The 14858-nt window shown below is 53.9% G+C and overlaps 5 protein-coding genes across 5 annotated transcripts; 3 read left to right on the top strand and 2 right to left on the bottom strand.

Annotated features, from left to right (window-relative positions):
• Window positions 1–1286: 1286 nt before the first annotated feature.
• CKM354_000156100 (uncharacterized protein) lies at window positions 1287–2976 on the bottom strand (the record flags this gene model as incomplete). The annotated part of the gene is made up of 2 exons (XM_044796690.1): window positions 1287–2799; window positions 2855–2976. The coding sequence occupies 2 exons, from the start codon at window positions 2974–2976 to the stop codon at window positions 1287–1289; spliced, it is 1635 nt and encodes a 544-aa protein (XP_044652625.1).
• A 2884-nt stretch (window positions 2977–5860) lies between these two features.
• CKM354_000156000 (uncharacterized protein) lies at window positions 5861–11714 on the top strand (the record flags this gene model as incomplete). The annotated part of the gene is made up of 2 exons (XM_044796689.1): window positions 5861–11343; window positions 11396–11714. The coding sequence occupies 2 exons, from the start codon at window positions 5861–5863 to the stop codon at window positions 11712–11714; spliced, it is 5802 nt and encodes a 1933-aa protein (XP_044652624.1).
• Window positions 11715–12422: 708 nt separating this feature from the next.
• On the top strand, window positions 12423–13115 carry CKM354_000155900 (uncharacterized protein; the record flags this gene model as incomplete). The annotated part of the gene is made up of 2 exons (XM_044796688.1): window positions 12423–12479; window positions 12534–13115. 2 exons carry the CDS (start codon window positions 12423–12425, stop codon window positions 13113–13115), a joined length of 639 nt encoding a protein of 212 aa, XP_044652623.1.
• A 177-nt stretch (window positions 13116–13292) lies between these two features.
• Window positions 13293–13520, top strand: CKM354_000155800 (uncharacterized protein; the record flags this gene model as incomplete). The annotated part of the gene is made up of 1 exon (XM_044796687.1): window positions 13293–13520. One exon carries the CDS (start codon window positions 13293–13295, stop codon window positions 13518–13520), a length of 228 nt encoding a protein of 75 aa, XP_044652622.1.
• Window positions 13521–13968: 448 nt separating this feature from the next.
• CKM354_000155700 (uncharacterized protein) lies at window positions 13969–14667 on the bottom strand (the record flags this gene model as incomplete). The annotated part of the gene is made up of 1 exon (XM_044796686.1): window positions 13969–14667. One exon carries the CDS (start codon window positions 14665–14667, stop codon window positions 13969–13971), a length of 699 nt encoding a protein of 232 aa, XP_044652621.1.
• Window positions 14668–14858: the final 191 nt, after the last annotated feature.

Here is a 14858-nt window from a genome sequence, read left to right as displayed (position 1 = left end):
ATCTCTACGACGCGCACCGGCCTCGCACGAGTAGGCGGGTCGAGGGGAGGTATCTCTGCGACTGCAGTCGTGTGGCATCTTTGTTTGCGGCACTCTTCGGCCCATGATGTAGCTGCATGTTTACTGGTAGCTGAGCTTCTGCTGCGGATCTGGACACAACGATCCATTACAGCGCGTCATCTCATGGGTGACTGGTCTTTGCTGTATGTGTGCGCCTACGCAATGATCCTCGCGGCTGCCCTCAGCCCTAGATGCAGTCGCGGGAGAGGATTCGAAGCTGAGCCCATCCTGCAGATCTGGGGTGCGAATGACGAGGCCTTTCCCAGGTTATGGAAGATTGGGCTTCAATGTTTGAGTGTGCTGTGCAGGAATACTCTTCTGTTGATGTCGGGCCAGCTCCTGATCAGGTGAAGGTGGTCCAAACGCGAAACCTGTTTGCATCGTGTGTGCCGCAAGGCTTCCATGTGTCTCCTGCTACGGAGTTGGAGGAAGCGTGGATGCCTTAGTCTCTGCCGCTCTGCTGGCCGGCTTCCTCTCGTGCCTACGGTAGGAGTGATGGATGATGGTAAGCAGTGGGATCCAGCCATGTTGTGGAGGCTGCTCCCTGCTGCCAAGACCTTAGGGTTACATGAGCAAAAACATACGGGACGACAATGTCAACACGCTCGGGCAACTTGACACTTTCACTATGGAGGAGTGACTTCATGGTGGTTTTCCAGTAATCTTTGTGAAATATGAGCCCCGAATTCGAGCTATAGCGAGTGCTGTCGGTGAAGTGTCGAATTCCGCTATGCCGATACTGCATCGATGTTGGGGAATTGGCTTGTGAATTGCTTACATGCAGTCCAGTCACGCGGACGGGCAACAAGTGTCGGTTGTCAAAAAGCAGAGCAATCACACGTGGCGAACAGCCATGACCTTGAACATACCCAAGAATTGCCACAGTATTGCCCCACCAAGTCAAAGTCTTGAGGCATTCGCAGGGGCGCGGATGGGTACAGACACGCGCCAAGAACAAACTCAAAGGTGCAACGAGAGAGTCAGACCAAGACATTGAATGTTTTGAAGTGTTTTTGTCATTGGTGATTACTGTACAGTCAAGAACCCACCCTTACCCAAAGGGAGTCAACCACGCAAGCAAAAGAGAGCACCGAGCCCTCACACAAAAAACTCGTCGTCCATCACAACAGAAGAATGCAGAACCCTCCCCGCGACAAAACAGCCGCTGATCTGTGGGATTGATCCTGATTGTGCCGTATACCCAAATACGTAAATTTTGGACTCGTTTACAACAAGATCATGCCAGCGCCAGAGATCATGCCCAAGATCATGATACCGAAAACAGGGAGCAAGCTGGCGCCAGCAGTTGGCACACCAAGAGGCGAAGCTGCACCGCTGGAAGAGGATGATCCCTTGCCGGACTGTTGAGCCTGTTGGTTGGAGTTGGCGGTTGGGCTCGAGGTGACGGTTCCAGTACCGGCAGTTCCGGCCTCAGAGATGAGGGTCTGGCAAGAACCAGATGCCTTGGTGGCGGACTTGGTAACAGCAGCGCCGTTGAAGTCACAAGCATCGGCAGCGCTGTTCTGAGAAAGGTAGTACTGATTGAAGGCGAAGGCGAGCTGCTCAGTCGAGTTGCACATGCTGTATGCGCCATAAGAACCAGTAGAAGCGTTGGCAGTAATGCCGGCGCAGACGTCGTCGCCGTAGCCGCAGACTGTGCCGAAAAGATCACCGTAGTCGTCAACGTCAGTCTGGCTGGTGACAACGCAACCCAAGGAGTTGTACATGCAGGTGCAGAGCTCTTTGTTTGGAGATGGTGGAAGAGGAGAGGACTTCGCATTCCAGTCACTGCTCTCGGTTGGGCAAGCTGCTGGGGAGTTGGTTGGAGAGTACGAGGCAGAGTTCACGCCGGTTGGGTCAATCTTGGCGAGTTCGCTCTTCAGGTTGTCGAAGTCATCGTTTGTCTTCACGGAATCCCCATCGACAGTGACAAGTCCGTAGTCATTGGCCTCCTGGAAGTACATGTACACGATACCACCAGACCAGACTGGAGTCATCTTCTCGCCATACAATGCGCCGACCTCGGTGAATGGACGTGGCTGAACTTCATTGCAACCGTATTCGGCGAAGAAGACGGGCACCGAGTAGGATGAGAACTCCTTGGTGCGAACATCGTAGCCAGACTTGGAGTAAGAGGACTCGCCACACCAAGAATAAATGTTGTAGCCCCAGAAGTCGATCGCAGCCTCCTGGTCGCCGCAGTTGAAGTACTTCTCCATGTCCTCGCGAATGTCTGCGTCGTCGTTGGTCGCGTAACCCACACCGATTGATCGGTAGTTCTGCGACTTGATGTATGCCTTGGTGTCACGGACCGCAGCCTTGACGAACGCGCTTGCGTCGGTGTTGTTGGGCTGGTTGGAAACCTCGTTACCGGCGAAGAAGCCGAGGACGTTGCTGTAGCCCGCCATGGCGTCGACGACGGATGTGTATCGCTCGTAGAGAGCATCGTTCCATGCTGGGCTGTTGCGGTTGATCGAGGAGCCATCGACTGGCGCAGACAAATCGGCGACAACGTAAATGCCCGCATCGGCGAGCATGCTCATGCACTCATCGTGGTTCGAGTCGGGGTTGATGGCGTAGACACGGATGGTGTTGGTGTACAACTCTTGCAGGTATGGGATGTCACGCTTGCAAGCGTCTGCGTCGGCGAGAGGATCTTTGTATGTCTGGGTGTCGGAGGTGTTGCCGGTGCTACCACCGCCCGAGTAGTCCTGCTGGTAAGCCACACCGCGCATGAAGCTGCATGAGAGTCAATTTGTGGTGTTCCCATCCCGGCATTCGAGTCTGCTCTTACAATTGCGTGCCATTGTTCTCGTAGAAGAACTTTGATCCCTTGATCACGATCGAAGGAAGGTCGGCTGCAGTTGCGCTGCCGACTATGGCCGCCGCAGCGGATGCCAATGCGAAAGTTCGCATTGTGAATGGAATATGTTGTATTACGACTCGCGGTATGATGATCCGTGAGATGATCGACAGTCGCTATCAGTAGTGTCTTGGTGACGCTGGCTGGGTTTGTGGCGACTGTGCGTGTCCGCAGGGATGGAAGGCGCGCGTATGTGGTTGCGGAGTGGAATGCCGTCCGCCGGGGAAGGTCGATTTCGTCGCCGCCGACCAGTTGAAGGTCAACAAAAGAGTGTGAGAAGGGTAGGTGAATGAATGCCAAGGGAGCAAGAACGACAGACAAGCACGACAAGCACGTTTGGCAGTCGCGATGGTAAGGAAGTTGTGGATACAAACATATCGTTCAGGAGACACAAGCCACGAGCCGAGAGGAACCGTCTGGCTTGCGCGTCTTCGCCATGCGCTAGGCCTGTTTCGTCGTGACATGGAGCCCGTTGGTCGAATCGGCCACGACGATGAGCTCCCGTTTGGCGCTGTGTCGCAGCTTGCGCGCCAGCGGAGAAGGCACTCGTGTCTACGCAGGATGGAAGACAAGGCTGAAACTGATGGCAGTGACTCTTTACCACACGTCTTCCTGCCTACTGCAGAATTTTGGTCAAATGGACAGACATGAGAGTCCTCCACTTCGGAAGCCCTTCTGGAAGCGCGTCACGTGCCTGGTCGACCACTTAAGATTGATGACGAGTCCTTGCTAAAATTACACGGGCACGAAACGAGCACGCTTGGCCGGCCCAACGCTTTGACGGCTAGCTTGTAGGTTGAACGTCATCTGAATGGGGTTGTACGAACGCGTCGTCAAGAGTGTGGCAGTGTAAGTTTCCGTGGATTACTTTCATAGTCCTGGTGGCAAATACTCTTTGCTTGAAGGCGTCGCAAGTGAGGAAAAGGCTGGGGGCGGGAATGAAGCACATGAGGTGTCAGACGACGTCAAATCGAAATCTGGCACAACATGGAAACTTCCAATCGACAACTGTAGTCGCAACGTCCTGCTTGATTTCCAACTCTTCTCTCGTCTGCCATGTATCCCGTCGAAAGCTGAACGGGAGCAGTCGTATTGTGTTCAATAGCACAAAATAGCCAGCACATGATTGGAGGACTACTGCAGGTACGGCTGGGGCCTTACGAATAGTGTCAGGTATCGTCCAGGCACGCTCAGGGCAGAAAATTGAATTGCCTCATATCAGGCTGTCGTCGAGCGCAGAAAAAAGCTGGTGGAGCTGCTGGTGATAATGTGTGAACTGCCTTCGTCATCTGCATGGTCGTTGGAGCACTCCTTCACTGCGCTGAACGTCCCACAAGCTTCCTGGTACAGATCGAGTACAAAACTGCAGCTAAGTGTTTCAGAGTTTGCGGCCGCATATAAGTGGTTGACACGCGCATAAAGCTAGCCGACCAGCTCCCTCTGATAGGTGCGCTACAAAACGACAAGACACTGATACCGGCTTTCAGCTCTTGCAACGAGGCAGCTCAAGAGTGGCTGACGTCGCGCTGCGAGGCAAATGGCGCATGAGATACGAGAGTATCGCGGCGATGGAAGGCTTGGTCCGGATAAGGCAAAGGTCGAATAGAAGGCAAGGCGTCGCAGCGAGACCATGAATGCAGTATCAGTCAGCGCTGGGCGCACGGAAAAGATTGAGCCGGAAGACGGGCATTGAAAATAGCATCAGCCATGCTTGTGCAAGGTCTGTTTGCCACACCGGATAAGCACGACATGCAGTAGTTTATGCCGTTGCTGCAGACACGCTTAGCCATCTGAAGCAAAGATTTCAGTGTTTCATCGTCGATGGCAGCTGCAACACAGTCCCAATTCCTGCTTTGAGCCTGTCACAATTATGGGCGGCAGAGGGTGGAATGAAATCAAGTCTCTCAACGACCACGTCTCGTTGAAGGCGCCGCCGGGCAGTAGTGTCTTAGCGTCCAACGTGGGCCGCGCTACAGGCGCTGACTCCGTAGAGTTGCGGTGCAATGAGGTGGCAGCAGTGGCGGGCAGGACGGAGCCGATTCGTGGTCGATCCCCGGGCGAAGACATTCGTGTGTGAGAGGACGTGTTTTCCAAGCGAGCGAACGAAGGGTTCCCCTTTTCAGCTCCCTGTCGGGTCTTGCCTGTAACTTCCACGATCTGCCTCGAACTTGTGCCTCTTTCCTCCACTCCGCCTCGTATTGCGAGTCCAGCACGACCTGACGACCGCATCTGCGAGCAGGCGCGTTTGGCCCGACACTCGTTCACCACCAACTTCATCGCATCGTCGACCTGCAGCACACTGCAGACCTGACTTGCACCACACACGCAAGTTTTTCGCACGGGAGGATCGGAAGCTGTGGGTTGCACGCACGCCCGCCCGCCGCCAATCAGCGCAGCCAATCGAGGAGACGCATTGGCAGCCTCCAACGCGCGTTCGTTCACACAGCAACAGCACCACCTTCCCTCCGCACTCTCTCACAACACCGACCGCTGCAGCGCCTGGCTGTGTTTGTTACCATCAGTTTGTTTTAGCATCGGCGGGACCTGCTCTCACTGCTCCTGCCCTGCCCGGGATCCATTTCGCCTGGAACCCACCAACGTTCGCTTGCTCTGCAGCAGCAGCAGCGCCAACAACACCACACCCACTCGCTCGACCACCACGCCTCCACCGTCCGCGGGGACAGCAGCGCCGACTCCGCTGTCCGGCTCTCTCGCACTGCATCTCCCATGCTGCACGTTTGAACGGTACGTCTCGCCACCTTCTATAAACACGCCCGGCCCGCGCAGCGCTGTTTCAGGTCTCACCACCCCTGGCGTGGCAAGCACAAACGTTGATTGCGCTCCGCCGCCCTCCTCCTCTGCCATCTCGCACCTCCAACGCCCTTCCGTACTGACGCTGCTGGCCAGTAATATCTAATTCCGCATTCTCCGCCCATCATGGCGCACCCTCAACAGCAGGGCGGCTACGATGATGGCTACGGTGCCCAGCACCCACATGATGCTCATGGGGCGCAAGATGGCTACTACCACGATGACCAGGCATACTACGACCAGCAGGGTGGCTATGGTCAGGGACACGATGGATACTATGATGACAATGGCTACTACCAGGGCGGCCACGACGGCTACGGCCAGGACGGCTACTACGACGCCCCAGGTCAGCAAGGCTATCAAGATGAGTACTACAACGATCAGTACTACGACCAAGGAGCTCCCGCTGCAGGCCAGTACCAGCAACAAGGTCGTGGATACGGCGGTCAGCGTAGGAGCGGCCGACGCGGTCACGACTCCGAGGAGGATTCCGAGACTTTCAGCGACTTCACCATGAGGTCAGACATGGCTCGCGCCGCAGAGATGGACTACTATGGACGCGGCGATGAGAGAATCAACTCGTACGGCGATGGAACCGGTCGAGGATATCGACCGCCATCATCGCAGGTCTCCTATGGTGGCAACCGGTCCTCTGGCGCCTCCACCCCGGTTTACGGCATGGACTACACCAGTGCCTTGCCAGCTGGCCAACGGTCTAGGGAGCCATACCCAGCCTGGACTTCAGATGCCCAGATTCCGCTCTCCAAGGAGGAGATTGAAGATATTTTCCTGGATCTGACGGCCAAATTTGGTTTCCAGCGCGACAGCATGCGCAACATGTTCGATCATTTCATGACTCTTCTCGACTCCCGCGCTTCTCGTATGTCGCCTAATCAAGCGCTTCTTTCGCTTCACGCAGATTACATTGGTGGCGAGAATGCCAATTTCAGAAGATGGTACTTTGCCGCACACCTCGATCTCGACGATGCTGTCGGGTTCGCCAACATGAAGCTCGGAAAGGCCAACAGAGCGACGAGAAAGGCGCGAAAGGCGGCCAAGAAGAAGAAACAAGAGACGAGTCCTGAGAATGAGGAAGCGACTCTTGAGAGTCTTGAGGGAGATAACAGCTTGGAAGCTGCTGAATACCGCTGGAAGACCCGCATGAACCGCATGTCCCAGCACGACCGAACTCGACAGATTGCCTTGTACCTGCTGTGTTGGGGAGAAGCCAACCAGGTGCGCTACATGCCTGAGATCATGGCATTCATTTTCAAGTGCGCAGACGACTTCTACCACTCTCCAGCATGCCAAAACCGCGTCGAGCCCGTCGAGGAGTTCACCTACCTCAACAGATGCATCACACCTCTGTACAACTACTGCAGGGACCAAGGCTACGAAATCTTCGACGGCAAGTATGTCCGCAAAGAGCGTGATCACCAGAAGGTCATCGGATACGATGACATGAACCAGCTTTTCTGGTACCCCGAAGGAATCGAGCGCATCGTCTTTGAGGATAAAACCCGACTGGTCGACCTGCCGCCCGCTGAGAGATACGAACGCCTTGGAGACGTGATCTGGAAGAAGGCCTTCTTCAAGACATACAAAGAGACTCGGTCGTGGTTCCACATGTTGACGAACTTCAACCGTATCTGGGTCATCCACGTTTGTATCTTCTGGTTCTACACTGCCTTCAACTCGCCAACTTTGTACACCGCAAACTACCAGCAACAGCTCAACAATAAGCCAAACGCTGCTGCTCAGTGGTCCGCCGTCGCTCTAGGAGGCACTCTCGCCTGCCTGATCCAAATCTTCGCCACTCTGGTCGAATGGATGTACGTGCCACGCCGATGGGCTGGCGCACAACACTTGACGAAGCGTTTGTTCTTCCTCCTCGGCATGTTCGCGCTCAACGTCGCTCCCTCGGTCTACATTTTCATCGTCTCGCAGAAGGGCAAGATCGCACTCATCCTGGGTGTCGTTCAGTTCCTAATCGCTCTGGCCACGGTCTTCTTCTTCGCCATCATGCCGCTGGGAGGACTTTTCGGCAGCTACCTGAACGGCAAGCGCCGACAATATGTGTCTTCGCAGACATTCACGGCGAGCTACCCACGCCTGACAGGAAACGACATGTGGATGTCTTACGGCATGTGGGTTCTCGTCTTTGCTGCGAAGCTCGCCGAGTCCTACTTCTTCTTGACTCTCTCGTTCCGTGATCCTATCCGTATCCTGTCTACGATGAAGATCGAGAACTGTCTCGGAGACAAGATCATTGGTACCATCCTGTGTTACCATCAGCCGACTGTCCTCCTGATCCTGATGTACTTCACGGATCTGATTCTCTTCTTCTTGGATACATATCTCTGGTATGTTATCTGGAACTGTGTCTTTTCGGTCGCACGGTCTTTCTACCTTGGTGTGTCTATCTGGACACCGTGGAGAAACATCTTCTCTCGTCTGCCGAAGCGAATCTACTCCAAGGTGTTGGCCACTACCGACATGGAAATCAAGTACAAGCCAAAGGTCCTCATCTCGCAGATCTGGAACGCCATTGTCATCTCCATGTACCGTGAGCACTTGCTTGCTATCGATCACGTACAGAAACTGCTCTACCACCAAGTGCCATCAGAGCAGGAGGGCAAGCGCACGCTTCGTGCACCAACCTTCTTCGTTTCTCAGGAAGATCATTCCTTCAAGACCGAGTTCTTCCCAGCCCAGTCCGAGGCGGAGCGACGTATCTCTTTCTTCGCTCAGTCCCTCTCGACACCAATCCCGGAGCCGCTACCTGTTGATAACATGCCAACTTTCACGGTCATGATTCCCCATTACGGCGAGAAGATTCTCTTGTCTCTGCGTGAGATCATCCGCGAAGATGAGCCATACTCGCGTGTTACTATGCTGGAGTACTTGAAGCAGCTTCACCCTCACGAGTGGGATTGTTTCGTCAAGGACACGAAGATCCTCGCCGATGAGACTTCGCAATTCAACGGCGACTACGAGAAGAACGAGAAGGACACCCAGAAGAGCAAGATCGACGACTTGCCCTTCTACTGCATTGGTTTCAAGTCTGCCGCGCCAGAATACACCCTGCGCACTCGTATCTGGGCATCACTGCGTTCGCAAACCCTCTACCGTACCATCTCGGGTTTCATGAACTACAGTCGAGCCATCAAGCTGTTGTACCGTGTCGAGAACCCGGAAGTCGTCCAGATGTTCGGTGGCAATTCCGACAAGCTCGAGCGCGAACTCGAGCGCATGGCGCGCCGCAAGTTCAAGATTGTCGTCTCCATGCAGCGTTACGCCAAATTCTCGAAGGAGGAGCGTGAAAACGCAGAATTCCTGCTCCGTGCATACCCAGATCTTCAGATTGCTTACCTCGACGAGGAGCCGGCGACGGAAGAGGGTGAGGATCCAAAGCTGTACTCCGCCCTTATTGATGGTCACTCCGAGCTCATGGACAATGGCATGCGTCGACCAAAATTCCGCATTATGTTGTCTGGCAACCCAATTCTTGGTGACGGAAAATCCGACAACCAGAACCACTGCCTCATCTTCTACCGCGGAGAGTACATCCAGCTTATCGATGCTAACCAGGACAACTACTTGGAAGAGTGCTTGAAGATTCGATCCGTGCTCGCTGAATTCGAGGAAATGACCACTGATAATGTCTCGCCATACACACCTGGACTTCCACCTACCAAGTTCAACCCTGTTGCTATTCTCGGAGCCCGCGAGTACATCTTCTCTGAGAACATCGGTATTCTCGGTGACGTTGCTGCCGGAAAAGAACAGACCTTTGGTACCCTCTTCGCTCGTACTCTGGCCCAAATCGGTGGAAAGCTCCACTATGGTCACCCCGATTTCCTCAACGGTATCTTCATGACAACTCGTGGCGGTGTTTCCAAGGCTCAAAAGGGTCTGCACTTGAACGAGGATATTTATGCTGGTATGAACGCAATCCTCCGTGGTGGACGTATCAAGCACTGCGAATACTACCAGTGTGGCAAGGGTCGTGATCTTGGATTTGGCTCCATTCTCAACTTCACAACCAAGATCGGTACTGGTATGGGAGAGCAAATGTTGTCTCGCGAGTACTACTACCTCGGAACCCAATTGCCTCTGGACCGCTTCCTGTCGTTCTACTACGCTCACCCTGGCTTCCACATCAACAACCTGTTCGTCATGTTGTCGGTGCAGCTGTTCATGTGGGTTCTGCTCAACCTCGGTGCCCTTCGCCACGAGACAATCTCCTGCCGATACAACCGCGACGTCCCCATCACCGATCCGCTCTTCCCAACTGGCTGCGCTAACATCGTCCCTATTATGGACTGGGTACAGCGTTGCATTGTCTCCATCTTCATCGTTTTCTTCATCTCCTTCGTGCCTCTCACGATTCAGGAGTTGACCGAGCGTGGATTCTGGCGCGCAGCGACCCGTCTGGCCAAGCACTTCTCATCTCTGTCACCACTCTTCGAGGTGTTTGTGACTCAGATCTACGCCTACTCGCTCCAGCAGGATCTGTCCTTCGGTGGTGCCCGCTACATTGGTACTGGACGTGGTTTCGCAACTGCCCGCATGCCATTTGGTGTACTCTACTCTCGATTCGCCGGACCATCCATCTACTTGGGCGCTCGTCTTCTGTTGATGCTGCTCTTCGGTACTCTGACGGTCTGGGGCTACTGGCTGCTCTGGTTCTGGGTGTCTATCTTGGCACTCTGCATTTGCCCCTTCCTCTTCAACCCACACCAGTTCGCCTGGGCAGATTTCTTCATCGACTACCGCGAGTTCCTACGCTGGCTCTCCCGGGGCAACACAAAGGCGCACTCTGCTTCCTGGATTGGCTTCGTTCGTCTTTCACGTACCAGGCTCACTGGTTTCAAGCGAAAGGCCCTCGGCGAGCCTTCAGCAAAACTTTCTGGCGACACGCCTCGTTCCAAGTTCACCAATGTGTTCTTTAGTGAGATCATCGGTCCGCTTGTTTTCGTTGCCGTCACACTCATACCATATCTGTTCATCAACGCCGGTGTCGGAGTCATCGATGAGAACAACCAGGATGGACAGGATCTGACGCCAACAAGCTCGCTCATCCGTGTTGGTATCTGCGCCTTCGGCCCCATCGGTGTCAATGCTGGTGTTGCCATCGGATTCTTCGGCATGGCATGCTGTATGGGCCCGGTGCTCAGCATGTGCTGCAAGAAGTTCGGAGCAGTCCTGGCAGCAATCGCTCACGCCATTGCCGTCATTATGCTGTTGGCATTCTGGGAAGTCATGTTCTTCCTCGAGAGCTGGAGTTTCGCCAAGGCTCTCATCGGCATGATCGCAGTCGTTGCCATTCAGCGCTTCGTGTTCAAGCTCATCATCTGCCTCGCACTGACGAGAGAGTTCCGCGCCGATACGTCCAACATAGCATGGTGGACCGGAAAGTGGTACGCTCTTGGATGGCATACCATCTCGCAGCCCGGCCGTGAGTTCCTGTGTAAGATCACCGAGATGGGTTTCTTCGCAGCGGACTTCTGCTTGGGACACATCCTGCTTTTCTTCATGTTGCCACCGCTCTTGATCCCGTACGTGGACAAGTTCCACTCGGTCATGCTGTTCTGGCTACGACCTAGGTATGTACATGTTGGAAATGCCTACTCTACCAATTTACTAACCATTTTCTAGTCGCCAAATCCGCCCGCCGATCTACTCACTCAAGCAATCGAAGCTCCGACGAAGACGTGTGATCCGATACGCGATTCTCTACTTCTCGATGTTCGTATTGTTCCTGGTCCTGGTTGTCGGTCCAGTCATCGTCAAGAAGTTCATGGACATTCCCAAGATCGACGTCATGAACCTCCAACAGCCAAACGACTGGAACAACAACGACACCTCCGCTTCTGAGACCGGTACAGCCGTCAATGGAGGTGCGGAGGCGACTGCGTCATCAGATGCATCCAGACTCATGGCGAGGATGATGCAGCACGCCTATCAGCAGATGTAGGCGCATCTACAAATCCGCCTTTACGACAACGGCCGAATAGAAACACTACGACTCTCAGATTGCATGTCACATATACACATCTGCTTGCCCTACTCGATTTGCGATTTCGCGGTCGAGTCGTTCCATGTACCATCACCGTCACTCGGAGTCCAAGGGCGCTCCACATCACACCAGATCATCACCAACCGGCGCGTTGGCCTGAGAGGATGGAATAGTGCCGCGTAATGATTGAAAAATAAGTAACTGGTGTAATCCACATTATACATTGTGTTGGGAAGGGCACGGCAGGGCATCTGGGAAAGGCGTTACAAAGTTATATGATATGTGCATTCGTCGCTGCGCTCTTCATTGTCTGCTCGCACATGGGCTGTTCCAACATGGCATTGGGTAGGAGCAGCAATGTCGTAGCGGACAACGTTTGTTGATAGACAGAAATCAGAAACATCTGTACGCAACGATCCTTTCGTGTTTCATCTTCTCTCAATCATGCCGTTTGGTGAGTGACTTCAGTTGGGCTCCGTCCCTGCAAACGGCCTGCAGGGTTCGATGCAGTGGCTGTGTTTGTCCTTCACTTCACGGCGTTAACTGCTTCGCGATTGCAGAACTGCGAGCCAGGAATTGCTTGACCAACATCGTTTGGTGAAAGGTGAGCCTTGATCATCTTACGACCATCCACCACTGATGAGCTGACGCGCTTTTGCTTCCCAGATGAGTGCAGTCACACTGGGCCGAGTGCCCACTCTGTGGACTGCAGAGCACGAGGCTGTGAGTACCTGCGCACTTTTTCACTCTGTGCTGGCTGTCGCTAATGGCGGATAGAGACTCACTCATCTGAAAGATCAGCGGGATAAAGTCGATGAAACCATTGATCTCCTGCGACAGCAAATGTCCATCGTCGATGGTATGTTGGAAACGATTGCAGACGCCACTCTTGCCGCCGAAGAAGAAGAAGAAGAGAGAAAGGCGATCGAGAACGAGTGCGCGATTGAAGACTCCGATGAGGAAGACGACGATCTCACGGTCATCCGCCACTCCAGCGCCAGTGATGTGGAGGACGAAGGAGACGAGTACGATGATCTCACAGCAAGTGAAGCAGTCCTTTACTGCCCACCACTTCTCGCTCAAATCCTCCGCCATCTTTCCGCAGCAACCCTCTTCGGCATCCAACGCGTCAACAGAGCCTTCCTCTACACCATCTGCACCTCCTCGATCCTCCGCCGAAACCTCTTCATCGATGTGGTGCCCAACGCAGAAAGCGATCTCGACCGCTTCGCCTCTCTGTGCCATCTCCTCGAAAGCCCGAAATTCATGCACGCAGTCCAGCCTCTCGATTTTCAACCTTTCAGTCCTACGTCCTTGGGGATCAGCGTCAAATTCGGCGCCGCAAAGAAATTTCATTGACAGACGAGGTTCAAATATCTTGCTCTTGCTCGTCAACAGGAACAAGATCTACAACAACTTTCAGGACAACGATTACAACAGGAAGAAGAATATGTGAAGATCTGTCTCAATTGGAAAGACATCATTGTTCCGGGGCCAATGCAGGTTATCTATCATCGCTGGCAGCCGAGAGTCCCGATGGGGTTTGGACACACAATACGCGATGCATCTTTGGGAGAACTGGTGGAGATGGCGATAGCCTTTTTGGGGCACAATTGGTGGATGGAGTGTGATCTGGAGACTTGGGTTGCGTTGAGGGAGGTGGCAGTTTGGAAGGGATTGATTGAGAGATATAGCTGGGCGCTTGGGAAGGCCAAGGCAGGAAGGCAGGGTGTTGTCAGAAGGAGACGGGCGTTGAGTGCCTGAGTCTCTTGCGAAGGTTGAGAGGTTCAAATGATTTGAGAAGTTGTGTTGGCTCGACTTCGGGATAGAACATGAGCTCCATTGGCAGAGCTACTTGAGGGACGTTTGTTGCCGCCAACTTGATACAGCAGTATCGCGACTCTGGAACTCCTCCGTGGTAGGCCTGTACGAGCAATACAAGCAGCCAGCCACAAGCTAGCCCGCATGAAATGCCGTTTCGCGTAATCATGAATGCAATCCGTTGGTACAGAATTGCGGAATAGACTTCTGTCCAGATTCCTATGCCCTCCTGCAAATCGCTCTATTCCTCAGCACTTCGGGATGATGAAGTTCATGCAGTCAACACATCTTGTGGTATTTCCAGTGGGCTTTGTGTACCAACGCCAAATATTTTTCATCCGTTGTATAGCCCAAGGCTTGGTATCCATTGTCGATGCGCTCTCTACTCCCATCACCACCGACTCCATGCCCTTGGGTTCCGTACGAACTCTGAAGTGCCCAGCAGCACCAACCCACTAGCCAAGTTCAACACATTCCATTTCCTCAAAAACTGCACAGTGTTGCTCTTCTCCGCCTCACGATCAATTGGTGCATCTTCGTAAGGCTCTATTGGCTCAGCGTCACCTGCAATGCGCAAGATCTTCAACGCCAAAGGAGCCATGAAGAATGCCTTCAACAGATCGACCGTTACCAAGACCCCCACCGCACCGAGCCAGCACTTCCATGAAAACGACCATTTTCGTGTTGTGGTGGAGAGTGCTACCAAGGAGATCATCGCTGTGCTCTCGAGGGGGATGTAAAGTTTTGTTCCCAGAGTCTGCAGTTCAGAGAACTGTCGCGCTACGGCTTTGTATGTGCCCGAGCTTCCAAGATGTTGACTGAAATCGAAGGTTCTTTGCGAGGTTTGTGGGGTCAATCGCCCAGATTCGACAGGCGTTTGAGGTACGGAGAGCAGCGAGTCTGTTTTGCTGGGATCATTGGTGGATTTCGATTCTTCGAGCTGATTGAGCGGCGCGATCGTGGTGATAGGTCGAAGGAGCGATGGGATGAAGAGGAGTGAGGTGGAGAGGTTGGATACGGCGATAAACACGATAGAGGTGTACGCCAGTTCCTTGAGCAGCCAGCGTGTGCCTGGCTGGGAGAGCGCCATTGTCGTTGGCGTTGTGTGCAGATGGTCGTTGAGCAATGGCAGAGAGGAATCGAAGCGATATTGTTGCGCAGCAAACGCGCTGATGAAGTCGCGTCCGACGGAAATGATGTCAGCGTTGCTCACACGGTCTTCGCGTCAATCAAGTCGAAACATCGAATGGCCGGGTTCCCGACGCAGCGCTTGACCTTCGC

The sequence above is a fragment of the Cercospora kikuchii genome, assembly GCF_019650295.1.
Source record: "Cercospora kikuchii DNA, contig_00001, whole genome shotgun sequence".
NCBI classification, from domain to species: domain Eukaryota; kingdom Fungi; phylum Ascomycota; class Dothideomycetes; order Mycosphaerellales; family Mycosphaerellaceae; genus Cercospora; species Cercospora kikuchii.
This window is presented reverse-complemented; position numbering and strand designations above follow the sequence as displayed.